Source organism: Callithrix jacchus, chromosome 5 (assembly GCF_049354715.1).
Source record: "Callithrix jacchus isolate 240 chromosome 5, calJac240_pri, whole genome shotgun sequence".
NCBI lineage: Eukaryota > Metazoa > Chordata > Mammalia > Primates > Cebidae > Callithrix > Callithrix jacchus.
Window position 1 is genome coordinate 162,164,141 of NC_133506.1, and position 24,818 is coordinate 162,188,958.

Genomic DNA, 24,818 nt, shown 5'->3' on the forward strand with positions numbered 1-24,818 from the left:
GTCAGAAGATCGAGACCATCCTGGCTAACACGTGAAACACAGTCTCTAACAAAATACAAAAAATTAGCCGGGTGTGGTGGCATGTGCCTGTGGTACCAGCTACTTGGGAGGCTGAGGCAGGGGAATTGCTTGAACCCAGGAAGCGGAGGTTGCAGTGAACCGAGATCTCACAACTGCACTCCAGCCTGGGCAAGAAAGTGAGACTCTATCTCCAAAAAAAAAAAAAATAATAATAATGAAAACAAACTAATAAGTTTTGAAGGTCGTACATTTTGTTTTGAGATTGAGATGAGAATCAATTTGTAACCTTTGTAAGGTCATTTTATTGATCTGTATCTCTATGCCTAGGGCAGTGGGCCCCCAAATTAAGTATTTAAATATCAAATTAATTTGTGAATAATGAATTAAATAAGGGGATGCCAAAAGCATTAATTTCTGAAACGGAACAGAAATCCGTATCCGTCAGGGTTCTCTAGAGAGATAGAACCAAGTAGTATGTATGCATGTATATGTACAGATTGGATATCCCTTATCTGAAATGCTTGGGACCAGAAATATTTCAGATTTTGGGTTATTCTGGATTTTGGAATATTTGCATATACAAAATGAAGTATCTTGGGGATGGGATCCAAGTCTAAACGTGAAACTTATTTATGTTTAATAGACACCATAGGCCGGGCACGGTGGCTCACGCCTGTAATCCCAGCACTTTGGGAGATCGAGGCGGGTGGATTACAGGGTCAAGAGATCGAGACCATCCTGGTCAACAAGGTAAAACCCCGGCTCTACTAAAAATAGAAAAAGCAGCTGGGCATGGTGTGGCGTGCCTGTAATCCCAGCTACTCAGGAGGCTGAGGCAGGAGAATTGCTTGAACCTGGGAGGCGGAGGTTGCGGTGAGCCGAGATCGCGTCATTGCACTCCAGTCTGGGTAACAACAGCATAACTCCATCCCCCAAAAAAAAAAAAAACAAAAGACACTATATACACATAGCTCAAAGACAATTTTATACAGTTTATTTATTTACTTGTTTGTTTATTTATTTATTGAGAGATAGAGCCCCACTCTGTCATCCAGCCTGGAGTGCAGTGGCTCAATCATCGCTCACTCTAGCCTGACCTCCCTGGACTCAGATGATCTTTCCACTTCAGTCCCCTCACCCTACCAACTGAGTAGTTGGGACTACTGCCATGCACCGCTATGCCCGGCTAATTTTTATAATTTTGGTAGAGATGGGGTTTTGTTATGTTGCCTAGGCTGGAATTTTATACAATATTTTTAATAATTTTTTTGCATGAAACAAAGTTTGTATACATTGAACTATCCAAAAGCAAAGGATTCTGTCTTAGCTACCCATGTAAATAATTTGTGATGTCACATTGGTGCTCAAAAAGTTTGAGCATTTCGGATATCAGATTTTTAGAATGGGGATGTTCAACCTTTGTCTGTTTATTTTAAGGAATTAGTTTACATGGTGGTGTAGCTGGCAAGTCTAAAATTTGTAGGGCAGGCCCACAGTCTGAGAGTTTTCAGATACGATGAGATTCTTGAGGCAGAATTTCTTCTTCTTCAGAGAAACTTCAGTTTTGTTCTTAAATTCTTGTAAATGATTGGTCCACATAAATTGGCCCACATAGATTATCAAAGATAAACTCCATGTGTGTTAGCCAAATCTCCAAAATACCTTCACAGCAACACCAAGATCAGTGTTTAACTAACTGGGTAATCATAATATAGCAGGTTAACACATAAAATTAACTGTTACCACGTACCTGGGTTCAAGAACTGAGATCCCCTGGTTTGGCAAGGCTGTGATGAATTCAGGGGCTCCAGGTGCTCTCCAGGCTGTCAGATGACTGGGGCAAGATTTCTGACCCATCACATTTATTCACAGTTTGGTTTAATGTGAACAAAGCTGCTTTTTTTTTTGAAAGGGAGTCTTGCCCTGTTGCCCAGGCTGGAGTGCAGTGGCATGATCTTGGCTCAGTGTAACCTCCGCCTCCCAGGTTCAAGCGATTCTCCCACCTCAGCTTCCCCAGTAGCTGAGACTACAGATGTGTGCCAACATGCCTGGCTAATTTTTGTATTTTTAGTAGAGTCGGGATTTCACCATGTTGGCCAGACTGGTCTCGATCTCCTGACCTCAATTGATCCACCCACCTTGGCCTCCCAAAGTGCTAGGATTACAGGTGTGAGCCACCATACCCGACCTTGAAAGCTTCTTATATTATGAGAAGGTTTTGAGTAAATGCAAAAGTACTTAAAAGATCATTCTTTTAATTATTTATTTATTCTAGACCTTTTCTGACAGTGTGAAAAAGATTATTCTTAAAAAATCATTATCTATTGGGAGGCTGAGGCGGGTGGATCATGAGGTCAAGAGATCAAGACCATCCTGGTCAACAAGGTGAAACCCTGTCTCTACCCTGGGCATGGTGGTGCGTACCTGTAGTCCCAGCTACTCAGGAGGCTGAGGCAGGAGAATTGCCTGAACCCGGGAGGCGGAGGTTGCGGTGAGCTGAGATCGCACCATTGCACTCCAGCCTGGGTAACAAGAGTGAAACTCCGTCTCAAACAAACAAACAAACAAACAAACAAACATAATTTCAGTCACCAGTACAGTACACTTATAATATGAGCTACAAGAGACATCCGGGTGGTAGGAAGGCTTCTTACGATCATTTTCATGTTATACAGAGTTTTAGAAACCGTATTGTTTACCAGATGCTTTGTTAGATTTTGGAAATCCAAAGAAATACAACACAATCTGTACCTCCAGAAGCATACATGTTGGAAGGGATTTGAAATAGGTAAATGAGTATAACTAATGTAATATGTATTGTAGTAGAAAGATCTGCTGAGTACTGAAGAGTTGTGTTTGGGTAAGAGGTGAGTGGGGAAAGCATTATTGAGAAGATGAGCTTGAAGTTGATTGCTGAGTAAGATTTCCCAGGAGGAGTAAAGCAGAGAGGAACAGGAGTAAGAAGATGGGCTTGAAGTTGATTGCTGAGTAAGATTTCCCAGGAGGAGTAAAGCAGAGAGGAACAGGAGTAAGAAGATGGGCTTGAAATTGATTGCTGAGTAGGATTTCCCAGCAGGGAAAGCAGAGAGGAGCAGGAGTAAGAAGGAGTAAGAAGATGGGCTTGAAGTTGATTGCTGAGTAAGATTTCCCAGGAGGAGTAAAGCAGAGAGGAACAGAAGGAGTAAGAGTAAATAATGTGAAAATGAACAAGGGACTTGCATGGACTGTCCACCATGTTCACATAGGTGCTGATCATTTTTCATAACCTTGTTTGAATCATTGTGAGCATATTATGATATAGGTATGTATATTATCATTTTACAGATGATGAAATAGGCCCAGAGAGAATAGCTTAGGGTTGCAGAATGTTGAGGTGGAATTGGAGCTCAGGTCTGGTTAACTTGAAGCCCATGGACTTTCCGTAGCAGCCCCTTACATAGCATTCAGGTGCGAAGGAGTAGAAAGCATAAGGGGTTCATGCTTGCTGCATGGATGAAAAACTTGAAGGCTTATGTGGAAAGTAAAAGTTTAGTAAGTCATGAGGAACGCGAAAGGGTGCTATTAACAACGAGGAGGATGATGGTACAGAGCAGGCTCGAAGGGCCAGCAGGCTTCAGAAACCGTCATTGTGTAATGTGCTGTTTAGTGAGAACATAAGACTTTTCTTTTTTTTGAGACTGAGTCTCACACTGTTGTCGGGGCTGGAGCTCAACAGCACAATCTCCGCTTGCTGCAAGCAAGTAGGTGGGATATAGGTGTGTGCTACCACACCCGGCTCATATTTTTTTGTATATATAGTAGATAAACAGTAAATACAATATTTTTTGTATTTCACCCTGTTTAAACAGGGTGAAAACCCCATCTCTACTGAAAATACAAAAATAATTAACCAGGTTTCATCCCATTAAACGTTCTCTGTGGTAACTCTGCCACCATTTTGAAACCAATCAGTAATTTCATTGGCAATTTGCCACCAATTCTGCAGTGCTATTTTTTCATATGCCTGGAAGTTTTAAAATCCAAAATATTCATGCATTGTCTATGGTCAGAATGCAGTGAAAGCTATGCTTTTTGTGACTTTTGACAAGAGTACTCTAAAGTTGTGAATTTTAAATCTTAAATACCCTTGTCCCATATCACATACATTTATTTTTTGAATATATGTCATCTTTTCTTTTCCCATGGTGACCATGACAAGATTATTAAAAACTAAATTTCTAAATTTGACATGAGTAGAATGTTAGGTTTTTGGTTTTCTGACATAGAGACCACTATTCCCTAATACCATTCTGGGCCAGTTGTCAAAGAATATTTTTGGTGGAGTTTGTAACTGATTTCAAGGGATATATGTCCATGTATTGACAGAAAGATAAGCTTGTTCTGTAAGTAGAAGTATGTGCTGCTCTAATTTTATGTAACAGTAACAAATATATCCAATGACTTATTTAGATATTCTGGAGGCCTAGAAAATGTTAGCTACTTTTCTAATCCATAAACATCCAAATCTTCAAAGAAAAATGTTTCAAAACTAAAACTCACTCAAGGCAGCCTTGTGGGTTTTTTTTTTTTTTTTTTTTTTTGGGGCAGAATTTTTTTTAAGAATGAAAAAAAAAAATGCCTTACGCCATTCACATTTACCATCCACTGCTACAAATGTGTCACACTTAGGGCAATATTAGCCTATACAAGGGTACAGGAATATACTTACTTTTCTTTTTTAAAATCATACTTTCTGATTTATTTTTACATCCCAATTTTTCCTGAGTCAAACAGACAGCAGCATTTCTCTATTTCTGCAAAATTCACAGACGTTTGTCTAGTCGGGCGTTTAACGTGGTTACCGCCGTGTTGGTAGAAAGTGACTAGTTGTGGTACTAACGTTATGCCTGATTCACCATTTTGCTGTTATACTGTCTTTTCGATATCATTTTTTTTCTCATTCTGTTATTGGCAGTTTAGTTTTAAAGCATCATCGTTTAAAAAAATATTCAAAATAAAAATTGAAGTACATCTTTCTGTTTACAGCTGGATCAATATGGTGTTATACAGCCCCTCAGCCCGGCGCGGCGGCTCGCGCCTGTGATCCCAGCGCTTAGGGAGGCCGAGGCGAACGGATCACGAGGTCGGGAGATCCAGCCCATCCTGGCCAACATGGTGAAACCCTGTCTCTACTAAAAATACAAAAATTAGCTATGCGTGATGGCGCACACCTCTAGTCCCAGCTACTCAGGAGACTGAGGCAGGAGAATCGCTTGAACCCGGGACACAGAGGTCACAGTGAGATGAGTTTGTGCCACTGTACTCCAGCCTGGCGACAGAGCAGCACTCTGCCTAAAAAAAAAAATAATACAAATCCTCTGAGCCCAAGGATATGATACTGAAGTTTAGTAAATGAGGGCTAGCATAATGATGAAAGCATGTTAATTTTTTTTCAACAGTAGTAAAACAGAGAACATGTTGATGGAAGTATTGGATATTTACACAGTTATGCCGAGTCATAAACCATAGGTTATTCAGAAACTTCAGTGTGTTTTAGATGTCATTTTATTCTAAAAAATTAAGGCCAACGAAAGGTTATGGTCCAAAGTTCTGTGTGAGTTACGTACTTAGACTTAGATTGACTCCCTTTCTCCTGTAGGTCTGTTTTCTACATTTGAAATTAGTTTCTTTTTCCTGTTTGAGTCATTAACATATGTAGAAGTTTGAGGAGAATTGTTACTGTTTTTTTTTATAGCTCACGCAAACTGTGTCTGAAAGAAATACCAGTGGGATTTTAGCAAATAAAAAAATGTTAGGTAGTAGGAAACAATTCATATTGTACTGAGTCCATTAAAGTCTTATTTATCTATTTACTTAGAGACAGAGTTTTGCTTCGTTGCCCAGGCTGCAGTGAACTGGCATGATAGCGGCTCACTGCAACCTCTACCTCCCAGATTCAAGCAGTTCTCCTGCCTCAGCCTCCCAAGTAACTGGAATTACAGGTACCCGCCACTACGCCTGGCTAATTTTTTCTATTTTTAGTAGAGACAGGATTTCGTCATGTTGGCCAGGCTGGTTTCAAACTCCTGACCCCTCAGGTGATTTTTTTTTTTTTTTCCCCCCACCTCGGCCTCCCAAAGTGCTGGGATTATAGGTGTGAGCCACAGCACCTGGTCAGCTTAAATTGTTTATAGATCTAACAGCCTTCCTATTTCCGTAGGAAACTTTATAATAACTTTTATTCTTTCCTTTTAAATTTTTAAAAATGTCTTAGTTCTTTTGAGACGGCAAGCTGGAGTACAGTGGCATAATCCTAGGTCACAGCAGCCTCAATCTCCTGGGCTCAAGCAAACCTCTCACCTCAGCCTCCCAAGTAGCTGGGACCACCGGCACACCCTACCACACCCAACTTACTTTCTTTTTTTCTTGATTTCAACTTCTAAATATGTTTTTGTTTACTATCAATTGTTCATGCTCAAAAAGTTATATTTTAATGTCAAATTAAAATACAGTGAAAGGTACTTTAGATTAAACCCTCTTCAATAAATAATTTTTAAGATTAAAAAAATTTTTTTAGCCTTGATTTGAAACTGCATGAGGAATGTTGATTCCAGTAAATAAATGAGTTTTTGATAAGAGATTTGATTGTACAATTTTGATTATTTACTGAACATCCTTTTTTGCTCTAGTGATCTACCTAATTTGGATTTCTTTTTGTTGTTTTTATTACTTGGCTTTTATTACTTTTTATTTCAGTAAGTTTTAGGGGAACAGGTGGTGTTTGGTTACATAGATAAGTTCTTCAGTGGTGACTTCTGAGATTTTAGTGCACTCGTCACCTGAACACTGTACCCAACATATAGTCTTTAATCCCTCACCCCCACCCCTTACCTGCCCCACGAGTCCCCACAATCTGTTGTATCATTCTTATGCCTTTGCATACTCCTGTCTTAGCTCCTACTTGTAAGTGAGAACATAACAATATTTGGTTTTCTGTTCCTGAGTTACTTCACTTAGAATAATGGTCTCCAGCTCCATCCAGGTTGCTGTGAATGCCATTATTCTTTTTTTTTTTTTGAGACAGAGTCTCGAACTGTTGCCTAGGCTGTAGTGCAGTGGCTTGGTCTTGGCTCACTGAAATCTCCCTCTCCTGGGTGCAAGCAGTTCTCCTGCCTCAGCCTCCCGAGTAGCTGGGACTACAGGCGTGCACCACCACGCCCAGCTAATTTTTTTGTAATCTTAGTAGAGACTGGGTTTCACCACGTTGGCCAGGTTGGGATCTCGATCTCTTGACGTTGTGATCCGCCCGCCTCAGCCTCCCAAAGTGATGGCATTACAGGTGCAAGCTGCTGCACCTGGCCTATTTGTTCATTTTTATGGCCGAGTAGTATTTCCTGGTATGTATACACCACATTTTCTTGCCCACTCTGATTGATGAGCATTTGGGCTGCTTGCATGTTTTTGCAGTTGTGACTTGTGCTGCTGTGCATGCACGTGCAGTGTCTTTTTCATACAACGACTTCTTTTCTTCTGGGTAGATACCCAGAGATTCCTTAAAGAACTAAAAGTAGAATCTCTGTGCTGTTTTCCATAGTGGTTGTACTAGTTTACATTTCCACCAGCAGTGTAAAAGTGTTTGCTTTTGTCATATCCATGCCAACATCTATTACTTTTTAATGTTTAAATTATGGTCGTTCTTGCAGGAGTAGGGTGTATGGTATTGTGGTTTCGATTTGCATTTCCCTGATAATTAGTGGTGTTGAGCGTTTTTTCATGTTTGTTGGACATTTGTATATCTTCTTTTGTGAATTGTCTGTTCATGTCCTTAGCACACTTATTTTAAGATGGAGTCTCGCTCCTGTTCCCCAGGCTAGAGTGCAGTGGTGTGATCTTGGCTCACTGCAACCTCCATCTTCTAGGTTCAAACAATTCTCCTTTATCAACCTCCTAAGTAGCTGGTATTACAGGTGCTTGCCTCCATACCTGGCTAATTTTTGTGTTCTTAGTGGAGACAGGGTTTCACCATGTTGGTCAGGCTGGTCTGATATTCCTGACTTCAGGTGATCCTTCCGCCTCGGCCTCCCAAAATGCTGGATTACAGGCATGAGATGTCGTACCCAGCCATTAGCATACTTTTTGATGGGATTGTTTATTTTTTTTTCTTGCCAATTGGTTTGAGTTCCTTGTAGATTGTGTATATTAGTCCTTTGTTGGATACTAGTTTGCAGAGATTTTCCCCTACTCTGTGGTTGTTTCTTTATTCTGCTGATTGTTTCTTTTGCTGTGCAGAAGCTTTTTGGTTTAATTCGTTCCCATCTATTTATCTTTATTTTTGCAGCATTTGCTTTTGGCTCCTTGATTTTTCAGAAGCAGGTTAGTTAATGAAATCTTTGCCTATGTTTAGAATGGGTTCTCTGATGTTATCTTCTATAATTTTTATGCTTTTAGGTCTTAGATTTAAGTCCTTGACCCATCTTGAGTTGATTTTTATATGAGATGAGAGATGAGGATCCAGTTTCGTTCTTCCACATGTGGCTTGCCAATTATCCCGGCACCATTCGTTGAATAGGGTGTCCTTTCCCCACTTTGCTTTTGTTTGCTTTGTGGAAGATCAGTTGACTGTAAGTATTTGGCTTTATTTCTGAGTTCTCTATTTTCTATTGTTGTCCTGTGTGCCTGTTTTTATGCCAGTACCACGAAGTCGGGTAATGTAATGCCTCACAGTTTATTCTGATACCTTAGTTTTGCTTTGGCTATGCAGGCTCTTTTTTGGTGCCATATGAATTTTAGAATTTTTTTTTCTAGCTCTGTGAAGAATGATGGTCGTATTTTGATGGTGTGATATAGCTGGCCTAGAGTTAGAACCTGAGCAATGCCATTTCATAAAAGACAAAACTGTTTTTAAAATAAGGTGTAAAGGCTGACTGCGGGCCTTGGCTTCTGTAAATAAAACTGCTAGTTTACTTTGCAGAATGCAAAAAGGTAAAGCTGCTTACCTTCTCTTATCAGTCACTGCCAGAGTTGCTAGCCGGTAATAACCAGAATAAGCAGCCCGAGTTAATTCCATCCTGGCTCCTGCCCTCGTAATAAGTAACTAAAGATCTGTGGATTCTAATACTGCCCAGACCATGTATAAACTAATGTTTATCACCACTTAAGTAACAATCGGAATGACAAAAGTCCCCTGGCCCTTGGAATGTCCGGAGCCTGCCTCACCCTCTGGCCCAGGAGGTGATTTAGCCCTCGAAATTACTGAAGCCTTTCATCCCCATCCCCGCTCCTCACCCCTACTCCCAAGGTGGTTTTCGGGTATAAAAAGGTCTTGTCACCCTTCTTTCTCTGCCACGGGTTGGAGAGACGTGAGTCCTCCGTGGTCGCCGGCAATAAACCCTGCAATTTGGCATCCTTTTGCCTTGGTGTTGACTGTCTGTGCTCGGTCCGGTATAGCAATGGGAATTGCATTGAGTTTGTAGATTGCTTTTGGCCGTACAGTCATTTTCACGATATTGATTCTACCCATCCAGGAGCATGGGATGGGTTTCCATTTGTTTGCGTTGTCTATGATTTTTTTCAGCAGTCTTTTGTAGGATGGTTTTCCTTGTAGAGGAGAGGTGTTTTACCTTCATGGTTAGGTATATTCCTATGTATTTCATTTTATTTTGTTTTTCTTTGCAGCTATTGTAAAAAGGTGTTGATTTCTCGATTTGATTTTCAGCCTGGTCACTATTGGTCTATAGCAGAGCTACTGATTTGCGTACATTAATTTTATATCCTGAAACTTTGCTGAATTCATTTATCAGTTCTAGGAGATTTTTGAAAAAGTCTTAAGGGTTTTCTAGCCATACAATCATATCTTCACCAAATAGAGACAGTTTGACTTCCTGTTTACCGATTTGGATGCTCTTTATTTCCTTCTCTTGTCTGATTGTTCTGGCTAGGACTTCCAGTACTGTGTTGAATAGAAGGGTGAGAATGGGCATCCTTGTCTTGTTCCACTTCCTAGGAGGAATGCTTTCAACTTTTCCCCATTCAGTATTACGTTGGCTGTGGGTTTATCATAGATGGCTGTTATTACATTAAGGTGTATCTCTTGTATGCCGATTTTGCTGAGAGTTTTAATCATAAAGTAATGCTGGATTTTGTCAAATGCTTTTTCTGTGCCTGTTGAGATGATCATGTGATTTTTGTTTTCAGTTCTCTTTATGTGGTATATCACATTTATTCACTTTGTGTTAAACTATCCCTGCATCCCTGGTATGAAACCCACTTGATCACAGTGGATTATCTTTTTGATATGCTGTTGATAGCTAGTATTTTGTTGAGGATTTTTATATCTATGTTCATCAGGGATATTGGTCTATAGGTGTTTTTTGTTGTTGCTATTTCGTTCTTTCCTGGTTTTGGTATTAGGGTGATAACTGGCTTCATAAAATGATTTAGGGAGGATTCCCTGTTTATCTTTTGGAATATGTTCAGTAGGATTGCTACCAATTCTTTTTTGAATGTCTGACAGAATTCGGCTGTAAATCCATCTGGTCCTGGACTTTTTTTTGTTGACAATTTTTTAGATTACCATTTCAGTCTCACTTCTTATTATTGGTATGTTCAGAGTTTCTAGTTCTATCTTGTTTAATCTTGGAGGGTTGTATATTTCCTGGAATGTATCCATCTCTACTAGGTTTTCTAGTTTGTTCATGTAAAGGTATTCTTAGTACTCTTGAATGATCTTTTGTATTTCTGTGGTATTGGTTTTATTGTTATAGGAAATAGAAATATGGTCTATCTTAGAAAATGTTCTATGTGCTAATGAATAGAATGTATATTCTTGCAGTTGTTGGGTAGAAGGTTCTGTAAATATCTGTTAAGTCCATTTGTTCTAGAGTATAGTTTAAGTCCATTGTTTTTTTGTTGACTTTCTATCTTGATAACCTGTCTAGAGCTGTTAGTGGAGTATTGAAGTCCCCCACTATTACTGTGTTGCCATCTATCTCGTTTCTTAGGTCTAATAGTAAATTTGGGAGCCAGTGTTAGGTGCATACATATTTAGGATGGTGATATTTTCCTGTTGGACTGATCCTTTTATCATTATATAATGTACCTCTGTCTTTTTTAACTGTTGTTGCTTTAAAGTCTGTTTAGTCTGATAAAAGAATAGCTAGCTACTCCTGCTGGCTTTTGGTGTCCATTGGCATGGAACACCTTTTACTACCCCTTTATCTTAAGTTTATGTGGGTCCTTACGTGTTAGATGAATCTCTTGAAGACAGCAGATACGTTGGTGGTAGATTTTTTTTTTTAATTGATTCTTTCATTCTGTATCTTTTAAGTGAAACATTTAGACCATTTACATTCAATGTTTAGTATTGAGATGTGAGGTACTATTCAAGTATTCATTGTACTAGTTATTTCCTAAATACCTTGTGTTTTTGTTTTCATGGTGTTAATGTTTTATAGGCCCTGTGAGATATGTGCTTTAAGAAGGTTCGATTTTGGTGTCTTTTGAGGTTGTGTTTCAAGATTTAGAACTCCTTTTAGCAGTTCTTATACTGCTGGCATGGTAGTAGCAAATTTTCTCAGCATTTGTTTGTCTGGAAAAGACTATCTTTTCTTCATTTATACAGCTTAGTTTTGCTGGATACAAAATTCTTGAGCTGAAAATTGTTTTGTTTAAGGAGTCTAAATATAGGACCCCAGTTCCTTCTGGATTGCGGGGTTTATGCTGAGAAATCTGCTGTTAATCTGATAGGTTTTCCCATATAGATTGCCAGGTGCTTTTGCCCCACAATTTTAAGATTCTTTCCTGCTGCATCTTGACTTCAGATAACCTGTATATGTGCCTACATGATGTTTTTTTGGTAATGAATTTTCTGAGTGTTCTTAGAACTTCCTGTATTTGGATATCTAAATCTCTAGCAAGGCCAGGGAGGTTTCCTTCTATTAGATATATTTTCTAAACTTTGAGATTTCTCGTCTTTCTCAGGAATACCAATTATCCTTAGGTTACATCATTTAACATAATCCCAAACTTCCTGGAGGCTTTATTCAGTTGTTAAAATTCTTTTTTGTTTTTGTCAGTTTTCTCTCAGATATATTTTCTAAACTTTGAGATTTCTCGTCTTTCTCAGGAACACCAATTATCCTTAGGTTACATCATTTAACATAATCCCAAACTTCCTGGAGGCTTTATTCATTTTTTTAAATTCTTTTTTGTTTTTGTCAGTTTGGGTCAGTTTAAAAGCCTTGTCTTTGAGCTATGAAGTTCTTTATTCTAACTTTCTAGTGTATTTTGCATTTTTCTAAGTGCATCTTTCATTTCCACAAGTTGTGATTGCTTTTTCCTGATGGCATCTATTTCGCTGGAATTTTTTTTCGTCCATATCCTGTATTATATTTTACATTTCTTTAAGTTGGTTTTCACCTTTCTCTACTGCCTCCTTGAGTAGCATAATAATTGCCCATCTGAATTCTTTATCTGGCGATTCAGAGATTTCTTCTTGGTTTGGATCCACTGCTGGTGAGTTAGTGTGGTCTTTTGGGGCTGTTAGAGAACCTTGCTTTGTCATATTACCGGATTTTTTTTCTGGTTCTTTCTTGTTTGGGTAGACTATTTCATAGGAAAGATCTGGGGCTCAAAGGCTGCTGTTCATTCTTTTGTCCCATGGGGTGATCCTTTGATGTGGTGCACTCCCCCTTCCCTGGGAATTCAGCTTCCGGAGAGCTGGACCGCAGTGATTATTATTGCTCTTCTGGGTCTAGTCACCCAGCAGAACTACTGGGCTCTGGGCTGGTACTGGGGAGTATCTGCAAAGAGTCCTGTGATGTGACCTGTGTTTGGGTCTTTCAGATGTAGTTACCAGCACCTGCTCCAGTGGAGGTAGCACGGGAGAGAAGTGGACTCTGTGAGGGTCCTTGGTTGTCGTTTTGTTTAGTGAGCTGGTTTTCCTGAATACGGGTTGTACTAGCAGTGCAGTTGCTACATGGACACACTCAGGACCTCTGGTTAGCCAAGTGCTGCAGGCAGTGGAATTAGCTGTTATTTTCTTCTTTCTTAGATTGTGATTGTGCTTTTATGAGTTTCTGTAATGGCTTGAGTTGGTTGGTCTCTATCCAGGAGATGGCACTTTCAAGAGAGCATCAGCTGTGGCAGTATAGGGGGGATACGAGCTTGCCCTAAGGTCACCTGGATAAGTATTTGGTTTTCTCAGTTGATGGGCAGAGAATTCCCAAGAGATTATTTTCTTTGTTTTTGGCTGCCAGGGCTGGTAGAGAAAGATAACTAGGTTGGGGAAGGGTGAGGCTTGTCTGAGCTCACACTGTTCTTAGGCGGGGCTTGCTGTGGCCACTGTGGGGAATGGTGTTGTGGTTCTCGGGACTGGGAACTTGCCCCAGGCTACAAGCCTCCCACGGCTTTCAGGCTCCCTGCATGCTGCAGCTGCTGTGTTCATATCTGCACTTCCTGTTTGATCCTCTCCCACCCCTTCCTCTTTTCTTCCCAGGAAAATTCACATTGGGAATAATTGAAATTATTACAAAGGTCATCTGGAAGTTTCCTTCTCTCTGTGGTCCCTCCCTAATTCCACTGGCAGCCCTCCTGAAGGACCCCTGTGAGATAGTCAGAAATGGCTTCCCTGGGGACCAAGAGTGCTTATAGAGTTCTTGGTCCCCAGGGACCAAGGGTTCTTCCCACTGTTGCTCCTACTTTTCTTTTTTTTTGCTTAGCTCTCCAAATTTGCTTCAGCTCTAGGTAAGGTTAAATCCTCCTGTTACCTAGATTTTCAGGTTCCCCAGTGAGGATGTATGTTCAGAGGCAGACTTTTCCCCCCTCACCCTTTGGGCACTTACAGTTTTTCTGCTGTCTCATGGAGTTTGCGACGGCAAGCTGCTTCTTTCAAAGGGTCTGTGACTTCCTTTGGTTTTCCTCCAAGAACTTCTGGAGCAGTTCTTGGAGCAAAAGTTTGTGATGTGAGTCTTCACATGCTGTTCTGTTCATCCAAGTGGGAGCTGGAAGTTAGTCCTGCCTCTTCACCATTTTTTCCTCTTCTTGCTTTTAAAGTTTACAAGGTCTTAGGTTTTTCTTTTTTTTTCTCCTATAAAATAAGTCTTTAGAGAAACAGTCTATTAATTTGGTCATTAAAAATTAAGTTTTTAATTATATTATTGAATGAATGAAAAGTGAAATATGTGACAGGTCTTCTGTTACTCTCTGGGAGATGAAAATTGAATGAGAGATCCTCTCTGACTTCAGTGAGCTCGTATATTTCTATATTTCTTTTTAAAGGAAGATTCTTAGGTTGGAGCTTGTGAGCTGAAGGACTTCAGGAAAACCCATGGAATCCCCTCAAATTGTATAGAAATTTTTGTAATATTTTTGTGTTTTCCTGAGGAGATGGTCCATAGATTTTTGTCAAATTTTTAAAGACTTTTAATACCTAGAAAAGCTAAAGGAGACGTGTTAGGCTATTCTTGCATTGCTATAAAGAAATATTGAGACTGGGCAATTTCTTTAAAAAAGATGTTTAATTGGCTCGTGATTCTGCAGGCTTTCCAGGAAGCATGGTGTTGACATATGCTCTGCCACTGGGGAGGTATCAGGGAGCTTACAGTCATGGCAGAGGTGAAATGGGAGCAGGCATTTCAAATGGGGAAAGCAGTAGCAAAAGAGGGAGAGTGTGGTGGGAGGTGCCACATACTTTTCAATGACCAAATCCCATTTGTGTTCAGAGCAAGAGCTCACTTATCACCAAGGGATGACCCAAGCCATCCACGAGGGATTTGCCCCCATGATCCAAACACCTCCTGCCAAGCCCCACCTCCGACATTGAGGATTACATTTCCACCTGAGATGTGGGTGTGGACAAATACTTATCTAACTAATTTAGTACAATGAATGTTGTAATAAGGATAAAAAGCAAGATCTTTAGGAGATTAGCTTAGAGTTGGAGGCCTACCTGACATGTTCAAGTTTCTATATAGGACTCATTTGATATAGACACTTGAGCCAAGTTTACCCTGTTCCATGCCACATCTCTCACATAATAGAGTAACTGGTATGTAGTGATGATTTTATCAGTGAGAATCCTGGCAGTAATAGGTGGATTTTTTTTTTTGAAGATAGTTTATTGAAGGACTGTTTGCAGAGGTGCGCCATGGTTTAAGATAATTAAGAAAGGATGATGAATCACCTAGAGACTAGCAACACTTGGACACTGTTATCCATCCAGGTGACAGGACACAGATGGAAACCATGTTCCAAAACTCAGTGAGAGTTGTAGGCAGAAAGAAGAGCCACCCCAACAGGAGCGGTGGCCAAACAAGAAACAAGACAGGGAAGAAACGGGGAATAAATTATGCCATTATTTCTCTTTCCTTCCACTATTTCTTTTTCTGCTGATTCTTCCTCTCACTGGTGAAACCCAACCGGAAGTTAAAGGGCAAGTTATTCCCTAGAAATAAGGTGAGGCAGATATGCAGAGCAAGGCAGATAAACCTAGAAAATGGATCTGGGGAGAGACAAATGGAGAATAAGCAACAGAGTACGTGATACTTATTTGTTGAATTAAATCAAATTTTTATTGTTAATCACAATTTAGCCTTACAATTGTTAAAATAAAGTGAAAAATGAGCAAATGCTTGATGGTTTAATGTTTTCTTATATACCTTTAATCCTTGAAATAAAAATCTCTTTGCAATTGTAGAGGCAACTGTTTCTCTCATTTTGAATGGTTGAAATAGTAAAATGATGCAATAATTATTAATCTATAAAAATTCAATATTATGATAGCTTACCTTTTTAAAGACTTTTGATTTTTCAAATGTGCATTTATCAAAATGTGAAAAATTGGGGTAGTTAACCTAGGAAAGACCAGTTCATTTTCCAGAGCCTACCTCAAAAACACTTTCTGAATCTTCTCTTACTCATACATATTTAAGTGTTATAGAACTTTGTTTGAACTTCTGTTATAATACTCTTATTTAATAGTAGTTATTTTTATTGATAATTTTTATTATCATTATTATTATTATTTTGGAGATAGAATCTTGCTCTATCCCCCAGGCTGGAGTGCAGTGGCGTGATCTTGGCTTACTGTAACCTCCACCCCCTGGGTTCAGCGATTCCCATGCCTCTGCCTCCCGAGTAGCTGGGATTATAGGCACCCACTACTATGCCCAGCTAATTTTCATATTTTTAGTAGAGATGAGGTTTCACCATGTTGGCCAGGCTGGTCTCAAACTCCTGACTTCAGGTGATCTGCCCACCATGGCCTCCCAAACTGCTGTGAGTAGAGGCATGAGCCACAGCGTTCAGCCTTTAATTTATTTTTTGAGAGAGTCTGGCTCTGTCGCTCAGACTGGAGTGCAGTGGCATCGTCTCAACTCCCTGCAACCTCCACCTCCCAGGTTCAAGTGATTCTCATGCCTCAGCCTCCTGAGTAGCTGAGATTACAGGTGTGTACCACCACGCCCAGCTAATTTTTGTATTTTTAATAGAGATGGGCCTTCACCATGTTGGCCAGACTAGTCTCGAACTTCTGACCTCAGGTGATCTGCCCTCTGTGGCCTCCCAAAGTGCTGGGATTACAGGCATGAGCCTCTGCACCCAGCTTTTACTGCTAATATTGAAAGCAGTTTACAGTTACTGATTGTTCGACATTTCCCAAGTCACTGTGCTAAATCCTTTATGTGTATCTTACGTTTTATCCTCACATAACCCTGTCAGGTATAGATACTGTTGCTATGCCCTTGGGATGCATCATTGGACAAAACAAGTTTCATAAAGGCCACAGATCCTTGTATTCTGATATTAATATTCTATGCCATTCTGTTGTTGTTGGTATTCTCTTGTTCCACTTGAAATTGAGCACATTTTCATATGTTTATTAGCAGTTTAGTTTTGTGTGTGTGTCTTTTTATTATTAATTTGGAGGAAGTCTGTATGTATATTTGAATATGTGCCCTTAGCTATGTGTTGTAAATGACTTCCGCCATTCTGTGGCAGATTCAGGCTGAGATATTAAGAGCAGGTAGGATTTAAGTAGGCAAAATGAGTGTTTCTAATGAGCAAACGATAAACACAGTTATAAGGGAAGAAGATATAATTCATATATGAAATAGTTGAATAGTTTGTTTGGACTGAGTGTCCTTAAAGTGAACCAATGGAAGGTCAGGCCAGAGAGCTCAAAATACACAGCACCAGGGAAGCCCTAGAAAATGGCAAAAAGATACCTCAACAGAACATTATTTTCTTTAAATACGTCTTCTATTCAGGACTAACTTTCTGTTTCAGGCAGGCTGGACAACCAGAAAAGAACCCTAAAGACTGTTTCCCTCTCTGGTAGGTAGCTCTGTGCGATCTCTTCTCTGCTAGGGAATGAATCTTCTTTTACTGAAATGGCCCTGCTGTCATTTCCTTGTGAAAAGGCATGACTTAAAGCTGGAACTGATGGGGAGAGAAGCCTAGAGGAATATCCTTCATCTTGTCTTCAGGCTCTAGATTTCTCGGAGTTTTGCATATTAAAGTTAGAGCACCTTCACGCAGCTACCCTTGCTGACCTGGTACTTCTCCGTATAGAGTCATTCTTGGAGGTTGAGACTTTGATTTCCTATGATTTGGCGTGTATATTTCCTTACAGAACTTGAAGGCCAGTGGCTGAATGAGTTCTTCGTTTTCGCATCCCTTTAGTCTCAGCCTCTGTCTTACTGGGTCTGCAGTGAAGAAGTATATTCATTCTGTTCCCTAGGGAGATTATGCTAGCGTTTTAAGAGTCTTTGCTGACCCTTATGGATTTGCCTCTCTCACCGCTTACCAGACAAAAACGTTTCTGTGGTTTCACTTCTTCATTTTGTATCCATTAGAATTTGTTTTGGCTCCAAGTGCCTAAAACCCAAAAATAGAGTGGCTTAGGAAGATAGGACTTTTCTTTTTATCTCAGGTACTAATAAACAGAGACAGTTCAGGGGTGACAAGGCAAGTCCATGATCGTCTGGAACAGTGTCTTTTCATCTCATCGTTCTTCTTTATGCAGGAGCTCCAGGAATAATGTATGCATTCCAGCCATCAGGAAGGAGAAGTGGAAAAGGAGAAGGACATCTCCCTACCACCCCGTAGGACCTCTCGGGACTTGCATCCACTGCTCTGCTTGTATCTTATGAGCCAACACTTAGTTAACATAGCCACACCTAAGTGTTAAGCAGGCTTGGAAAAATATGTCGGCTAAAGATAGGAATTCCTGATCCTATTGAAAAAAAGGAGAATGGATGTTCAGGATAGCTGTTGATCTTTGCCACATAAATCTTTGGTTATTGTGACATTAATATTTTCCTGAGATGTTTAAGGAGAAAAGCTTAGAATAATAAAGGTATACAGCCAATTTAAAATCGATTTTTATCAGAATTAGCTTATGTCTTTAGATTCTGACATTCTGAGTTTTGGGCCCCTACTTTAAAATCTTTAGGGTAGACTTTAACCAACTCTTGATTTATTATTATTATTATTTTTTGTTAAGTTTGGAAGCTTTACTTCTTTCCTAAACATTAATGTCAGATTTCATGAAATTTTTAAATATAGCAAATGCTGTTGAACATTGCCGGTGCAAAATATGGAGGAGGAAATATGTGCCTTTTATCTTTATAGAAGATATTAACCCCACTATTAAAAATAGTCTATAGAAAAAAATTTTAGCAATCGGTAATATAAAAGCTCTTGGTTAGAATGGATTCAAATATATGGAAATTAAATGAAAATCTAGAATCATTTCAGTTCACTGAGAATTCGCTGATATAGTGAGCAGCAGATGTAATCTCATAGACACTGCATCTTTTTTGCAGTCCTGGTCTTCACAGTAGAGCTTGAAGAAAATGTAGTATTGTAACATAATTATTCTCATTATTAAAAATGATTTACTTTTAAAGCCCAGCGTGTTATATCATAAGTAATGTTCATTTTTTTCTTCCATAGTCAAGAAGTTTGATAACTGTAGGACTGGGTGTTGCGGCTCTTCTATTTGCAGGTAAGATAAAGAATATATACCAATAAATTGCAGGAGAAATCTTTCCAAACAGCGTCTACTGTGATTCATGAGTAGACCCTTAGAGTTCTGAGGTTTTGGTTTTTAGGCATTACACATTCTCATTCTTCCCACCATTTGTAGTTACTGAACATTTGTCATTGTAGCAAAATCTAGATAAACTTCATGGGAAGAAAATTAGTGATACAAAAGCCAGGAAAACTAGCTCCAATAATAGTTTATCTTCCTGGCATTTTTTTTTTTTCAATTTGAGGGATAGTATACTATAAAAAGAAATCTTTAATATTATGTAACATAAGTGGTATGGGGGGTTCCTTATTCTCCCATATTTGTTTTTTCTTGCAAATAGGTTTATGCATTTTGAGCTGTCGGTTCTTTCTCATGAGCATACTTGTTCCCTGTAGTTTATTTTTTAATTTGTCTCTCAACATATTGGTATAATTACCTTGATAAACCCAGGAGACTTTTTTCACTGCTAAAATTACCTTTCTTGATAGAATAGTTCTAAAGTTCTAAAGTAAATTTGCGGAGTCTGTCATTAACTTATAGTGGTTTAAAATGAGCTATTTCCTAATTAAATGTTAATTTGATAATATTTCCTTACTGATAAAGATTTCCTTTTTTGTTTTAGCATTTGTGTTTGTAAGTTCTATCGATTTGCTCTTGTTAATTGGATCTTCTTTTAGGCAAAGTTTCATTCCACTGTGGCTCTATGGAGTTTAGTAAGATCTAATAGAAAAGTGAGAAAAAAAAGAGGGTCTTGTTTTATATGACATTTGATTTCTCATGATTATCATTTAAACCATTGATTTTAATCTTTTGTCTTGCAAGTGAAAAAACACCTTAACAATCAGAACTTTAAAATCTAGATCAGTGGTTCAGATTCTTTTGATCTTTTTGTCATCAGGGTCTTATGTCTCAATTGTATAACTTATACTTAACTAATTTCTGAGGTTTCATGAGAAGAATATCATGTCTCAAAAAAAGTTCTGACAAACTCGCCCCTAAACATAAAGGAATTTTAGTATTAATTATTATAGTACAGTAGGCATAGTTATGAATTCAAATGTAAGATTTTGATTTGAAATTAGATAAATATGTATTTTTTCCAGGGTTGTCTTTCTAAAATGACAACAATTGGTGTGTGCATTCTGTGTAGAACACACTGTTTCCAAACTCATATTACTGACTAGAGTATTATATTAAATGATAGCAAAATCTCTTTTAGAGCCAAAGACAACCACAAAACAGAATTTAGGAGAAAGTACACTTAGATTTGTTAGAACTAGGTCCTCCAGTTAGAGTAAACCACGACATGTCACTTCTTAAAGCATTCAACTGCTTTTTAACCGAGACTAGAAGTCAGTCACTATGGATTTGAAGAATTTTGAGGTAATATAAAAGCTACATTTCATACTGTTGTAAAATCAAGTGGAAGATGTCATCTGTGTGATAAGAGATTCAGGCAAGCTAGGGACTCAGCCTCATTTAATTTCACTTTAGTGTTCTTTATGACGAGAGCTTTTTAATCTTCACATTTTCCCATTTCTGGCATCCAGTCTTTCACGTAACGTGTTTGCCCAGAAATAACAGTATACATAGGCAGGTAAATTTTTCTAACAGATCTAGATAGTTGAATTTTTGCAGTAAAACTCTTGATTTGCATATAGGCTAATGGTTAGCAGTTTAAAGCCTGTCGTGTCATGTACTGTTTTCCTAGCAAGACTGTTGGAGAAAGAGATACTAGAAGATAAAATCTGATTGGGGTACAAAAGATAAATTAACTAGATAATATTTTACTCTTGTTTGATGCCCTCAAAATAATTTAGAACCTGTTTTACTGTTGACTCTTAGTTGTCAAGACTCAGGGGGGTTTTGATTGTTAGGATTTCTAACTAAGGAAAGAGCTAAAAATAAGTTTTTAGAGAGAGTAGCCATCCTCAGTGAGAAAAACTGATAATTAACATCCTTGGTAATTATTTCATATGTAATCGCCTTTTTACTTTAGAGATAATTCTATTAAGATCATAGGTGTAGTGTAGATCATAAATAGAATTTGTTTTCTATATTTTTCAAAGTGAGTATCACCATAGAAAGCAATACAATTAATCATTTTAGTATTATAAGTGTCTTTATACATAATAGGAGTTTACAGTTTGTTGTAGAAAGAATACTAGGATCTTTTTTGTGACCCATACCATAATTCAAATGTAAGATATTATACGTAAATGTTGAAAATTTCTAGTTTTATTATCATGAACTAGAAGTTGATAAATTTAATGGCTATGATAGTGGTATTAACATGAAATTCTGCCCTCCAGTAAGTTATAAATTTGAAAAAAAAATGACCATCTTTTTGGTAAGTTTTGAAATATTTATTGAAATAACATATAAACAATAAATACCATGACAAGCACTTTGAAGGTAATGATTGATTTTGATTATAGAAAATATGTTTGCTTTTATTTCTTTTACTATTTAGGTCGCTATGCATTTCAGATCTGGAAACCTCTAGAACAAGTTATCACAGAAACTGCAAAGAAGATTGTGAGTTGAACGTGGCTTTAGTTAGAAAACTCTTTTTGATTTTTGTTAGTATGACGTATTTGAATTAACTTAGAAAATGGCTTGATTTTCCAATGTTTGTAGCTGTTTATTTTCTTCAACATCATTGATGAGTTTGCCTAACTTACTGGCTCAGTTTTTTTTTTAAGTTTTTGGTCACATGATTTTTATATCTAACTTTATTCCTTGTTTTGACACCTAATTATTATAATCCGTTTAGTAGTATCATATCAACTTCAGTGTAGCTTATTTTCCCTGTTCAGTTACTGTTCGTTTACTCAGTGAACATTTAGTGAGTCCTGAGCCCTGTGCCGGGAGCTTGGAATAGCTGATAAACAAAGAAGACATGGTTTTTGTCCTGATGGAGCTTACCCAAGAGTTGATGCCATCTTGGCATTGGAAACGAGTTCCCTTCCTTATAGCATCATGCCTGGCTATCTCAAACATAAAATTACAAGATTCCAACCATGAAATGCTATAGAACTAACTACACATTCTTGTACTGGCATTATAGCTATTCTTGGGAGCTGAGAAGAAGTGAAAAAGTGAATGATAGTATGTATCCGTAAAAGCAACAGTGTGAATTGTAGTTTGCAACCACTGAAGACAATGTAAAGAAAAGCCAGTGAAACCCCGTAGCATACACATTGGCTTCAGGGAAATAGAAGCAGATTTGGCTTAGAACAACTTCCTTGAGAGTTGAAATTCTCAAATTGCTACAAACCAAGTTGATTATCAGCCTCTTCTAAGCTCCTGGCACAGAGACGAAGAATCACTAAATGTTTATTAAATAAATGAACAGTAATTAAACAGGGAAAGTAAGTTATATCAAAGTTGACATAATAGTACTAAATGTAAAACTACTAAACTACTACTTTATATGTTATTTCATTACATATTTCAAAACCTACCAGAGCGACTGTCATTTTTTTTTTTCAAATTTATAATTTATTGGAGGACAGAATGTCATGTTAATACCATTATCACAGCCATTAAGTTTATCACATTCTAGTTCATGATCATAAAACTCAAACTTTTCAGTGTTTATGTATAATTTGTTACGTTTGTATTATGGTATAGGTCACCAGAAAATGAATGGCTTGTGAGGCTTAGCCATGAGCAGTGATAGCACCAAAAGATGACATAGTGACAAATGATTAAACTTAGATTAAAAAAAAAAAAAAAAGCAAGTGATTTTACAGTCTTATAAATGCATATCTCTGATTAGAGGGAACATAGTCATATCTTCTGTCTTCCTATTTATATTTTATTTGTGGTAGGTATTGAGTAAATATTTATTGAGCACCTAGTACATGCTAGTTAGACATTATCATAGATAGTGGGATATATTTATGCACCAAAGACATTGCCCTCTAAGAGCTTACATGTTAGTGGAGAGACACAGTTAAGAAAAATGTAGTAAGATATATAATACCCAGAAGTGTCACATGCTTTCAAGAAAACCAAATCAGGGTAAGAGTCTAAAGAGTAACAACAATGAGGAATCTTTACATTAGGCCAGGTAAGGTTTTTCCGAGAAGATAAGGGAGCAGGCCATGTGAGCATCTGGTGTAAGAGCTTCCTAGTTGGTGGGATCACTGCAAAGGTCCTGAGGTGCAGATGAGCCTAGCAGCAAGAGTAACTCCAAGGACTGTATAAAGGGAATAGTGGCACCTTGGGCCCGGATCCCTTAATGCCTAAAAGACAATGGAAAAAAAACAAAACAAAACAAAACAAAAACTTCACATTTTACCGTAAGCATGATATGATAGAAATCCTTGGAAGGTTTTTTGGTTTTTTTTTGTTTTTGTTTTTTTGACATGGAGTCTCACTCTGTCACCCAGGCTGGAGTGCAGTGGCGCAGACTCAGTTCACCGCAGTCTCCTCCTCCTGGGTAGCTGGAATTACAGTCACACGCCACCACGCCCAGCTAATTTTTGTATTTTTACTAGAGACGGGGTTTTACCATGTGACCAGGATGGTCTTGATCTCTTGACCTTGTGATCTGCCCACCTCGGCCTCTCAAAGTGCTGGGATTACAGGCATGAGCCACTGAGCCTGGCCTTATCTAGGATTTCTTTAAACTTTCTGGTTTGCTGTTTATCCCATTTCTTATTTTCTAGGCCTACTAAGGTTTTTTTTTTTTTTAAATTTACAATGTCTTTTCTCATTTCAAAGGCACTTTGGAAAGCAAAAGATCTTTATAACTCAGTCTGCTCTTTTGAACCAGTGCCCTTTTGCTTGTTTTTTCTTTTGTTTTTGTTTTTGTATTAATGTATATTATTGACTCAGCTAATGTCTAATTACTCTACATTTTTTTTCTGGAGGAGAAAACCCATCATTCATCTTTTTAGTTATTTTGCTTTTAGGCTTTTAATTTTCTATTTGTGAATCTTTTTATTTAAATATAATTTTTTAAGTTGCATTTATTTTGTTTTATGGTCAAGTGAAATTATGGAAACAGACTAATTAAAATCATCCTTAAGTTTTTATAAATCAAATAGATTATTGTACATAATAAAGTTTATAGCTTATGGTAAATGTATTCTTTTAAAACTATGGAATGATCCAGTTCTTCTCTAGTTGCCTGGAGGACGTCTGTGTTTCAAGCTATTGAGTGAACGAATTAGCTAATGAAGAGTTTTTTGTTTTTTTTTATTGCATTTTAGGTTTGGGGTACATGTGCAGAACATGCAAGACAGTTGCGTAGGTACACACATGGCAGTGTGTTTTGCTTCCTTTCTCCCCTTCACCCACATTTGGCATTTCTCCCCAGGCTATCCCTCCCCACCTCCCCTCCCACTGGCCCTCCCCTTATCCCCCCAATAGACCCCAGTGTTTAGTACTCCCCTCCCTGTGTCCATGTGTTCTCATTGTTCATCACCCACCTGTGAGTGAGAATATGCGGTGTTTCATTTTCTGTTCTTGTGTCAATTTGCTGAGGATGATGTTCTCCAGATTCATCCATGTCCCTACAAACGACACAAACTCATCATTTCTGATTGCTGCATAATATTCCATGGTGTATATGTGCCACATTCCAATCCAGTCTATTATCAATGGGCATTTGGGTTGATTCCAGGTCTTTGCTATTGTAAACAGTGCTGCAATGAACATTCGTGTACATGTGTCCTTATAGTAGAACGATTTATAGTCCTTCGGATATATACCCAGTAATGGGATTGCTGTGAAGAGTTTGTTTTAACTTAGCAAAGGAGATACAAAATGA

General features: G+C 38.3%; 1 protein-coding gene across 1 annotated transcript in view; it reads left to right on the forward strand.

Moving 5' to 3' along the window:
• The window catches only part of DNAJC15 (DnaJ heat shock protein family (Hsp40) member C15), a gene marked incomplete at its 5' end in the record, with an annotated part of 78,267 nt that overhangs the window by 23,497 nt on the left and 29,952 nt on the right, over positions 1-24,818 (forward strand). The window contains 2 exons of the mRNA XM_035297977.3: positions 18,955-19,006; positions 21,507-21,571. Coding sequence (XP_035153868.3) covers positions 18,955-19,006; positions 21,507-21,571 — 117 coding nt within the window. The remainder of the gene's footprint in view (positions 1-18,954; positions 19,007-21,506; positions 21,572-24,818) is intronic.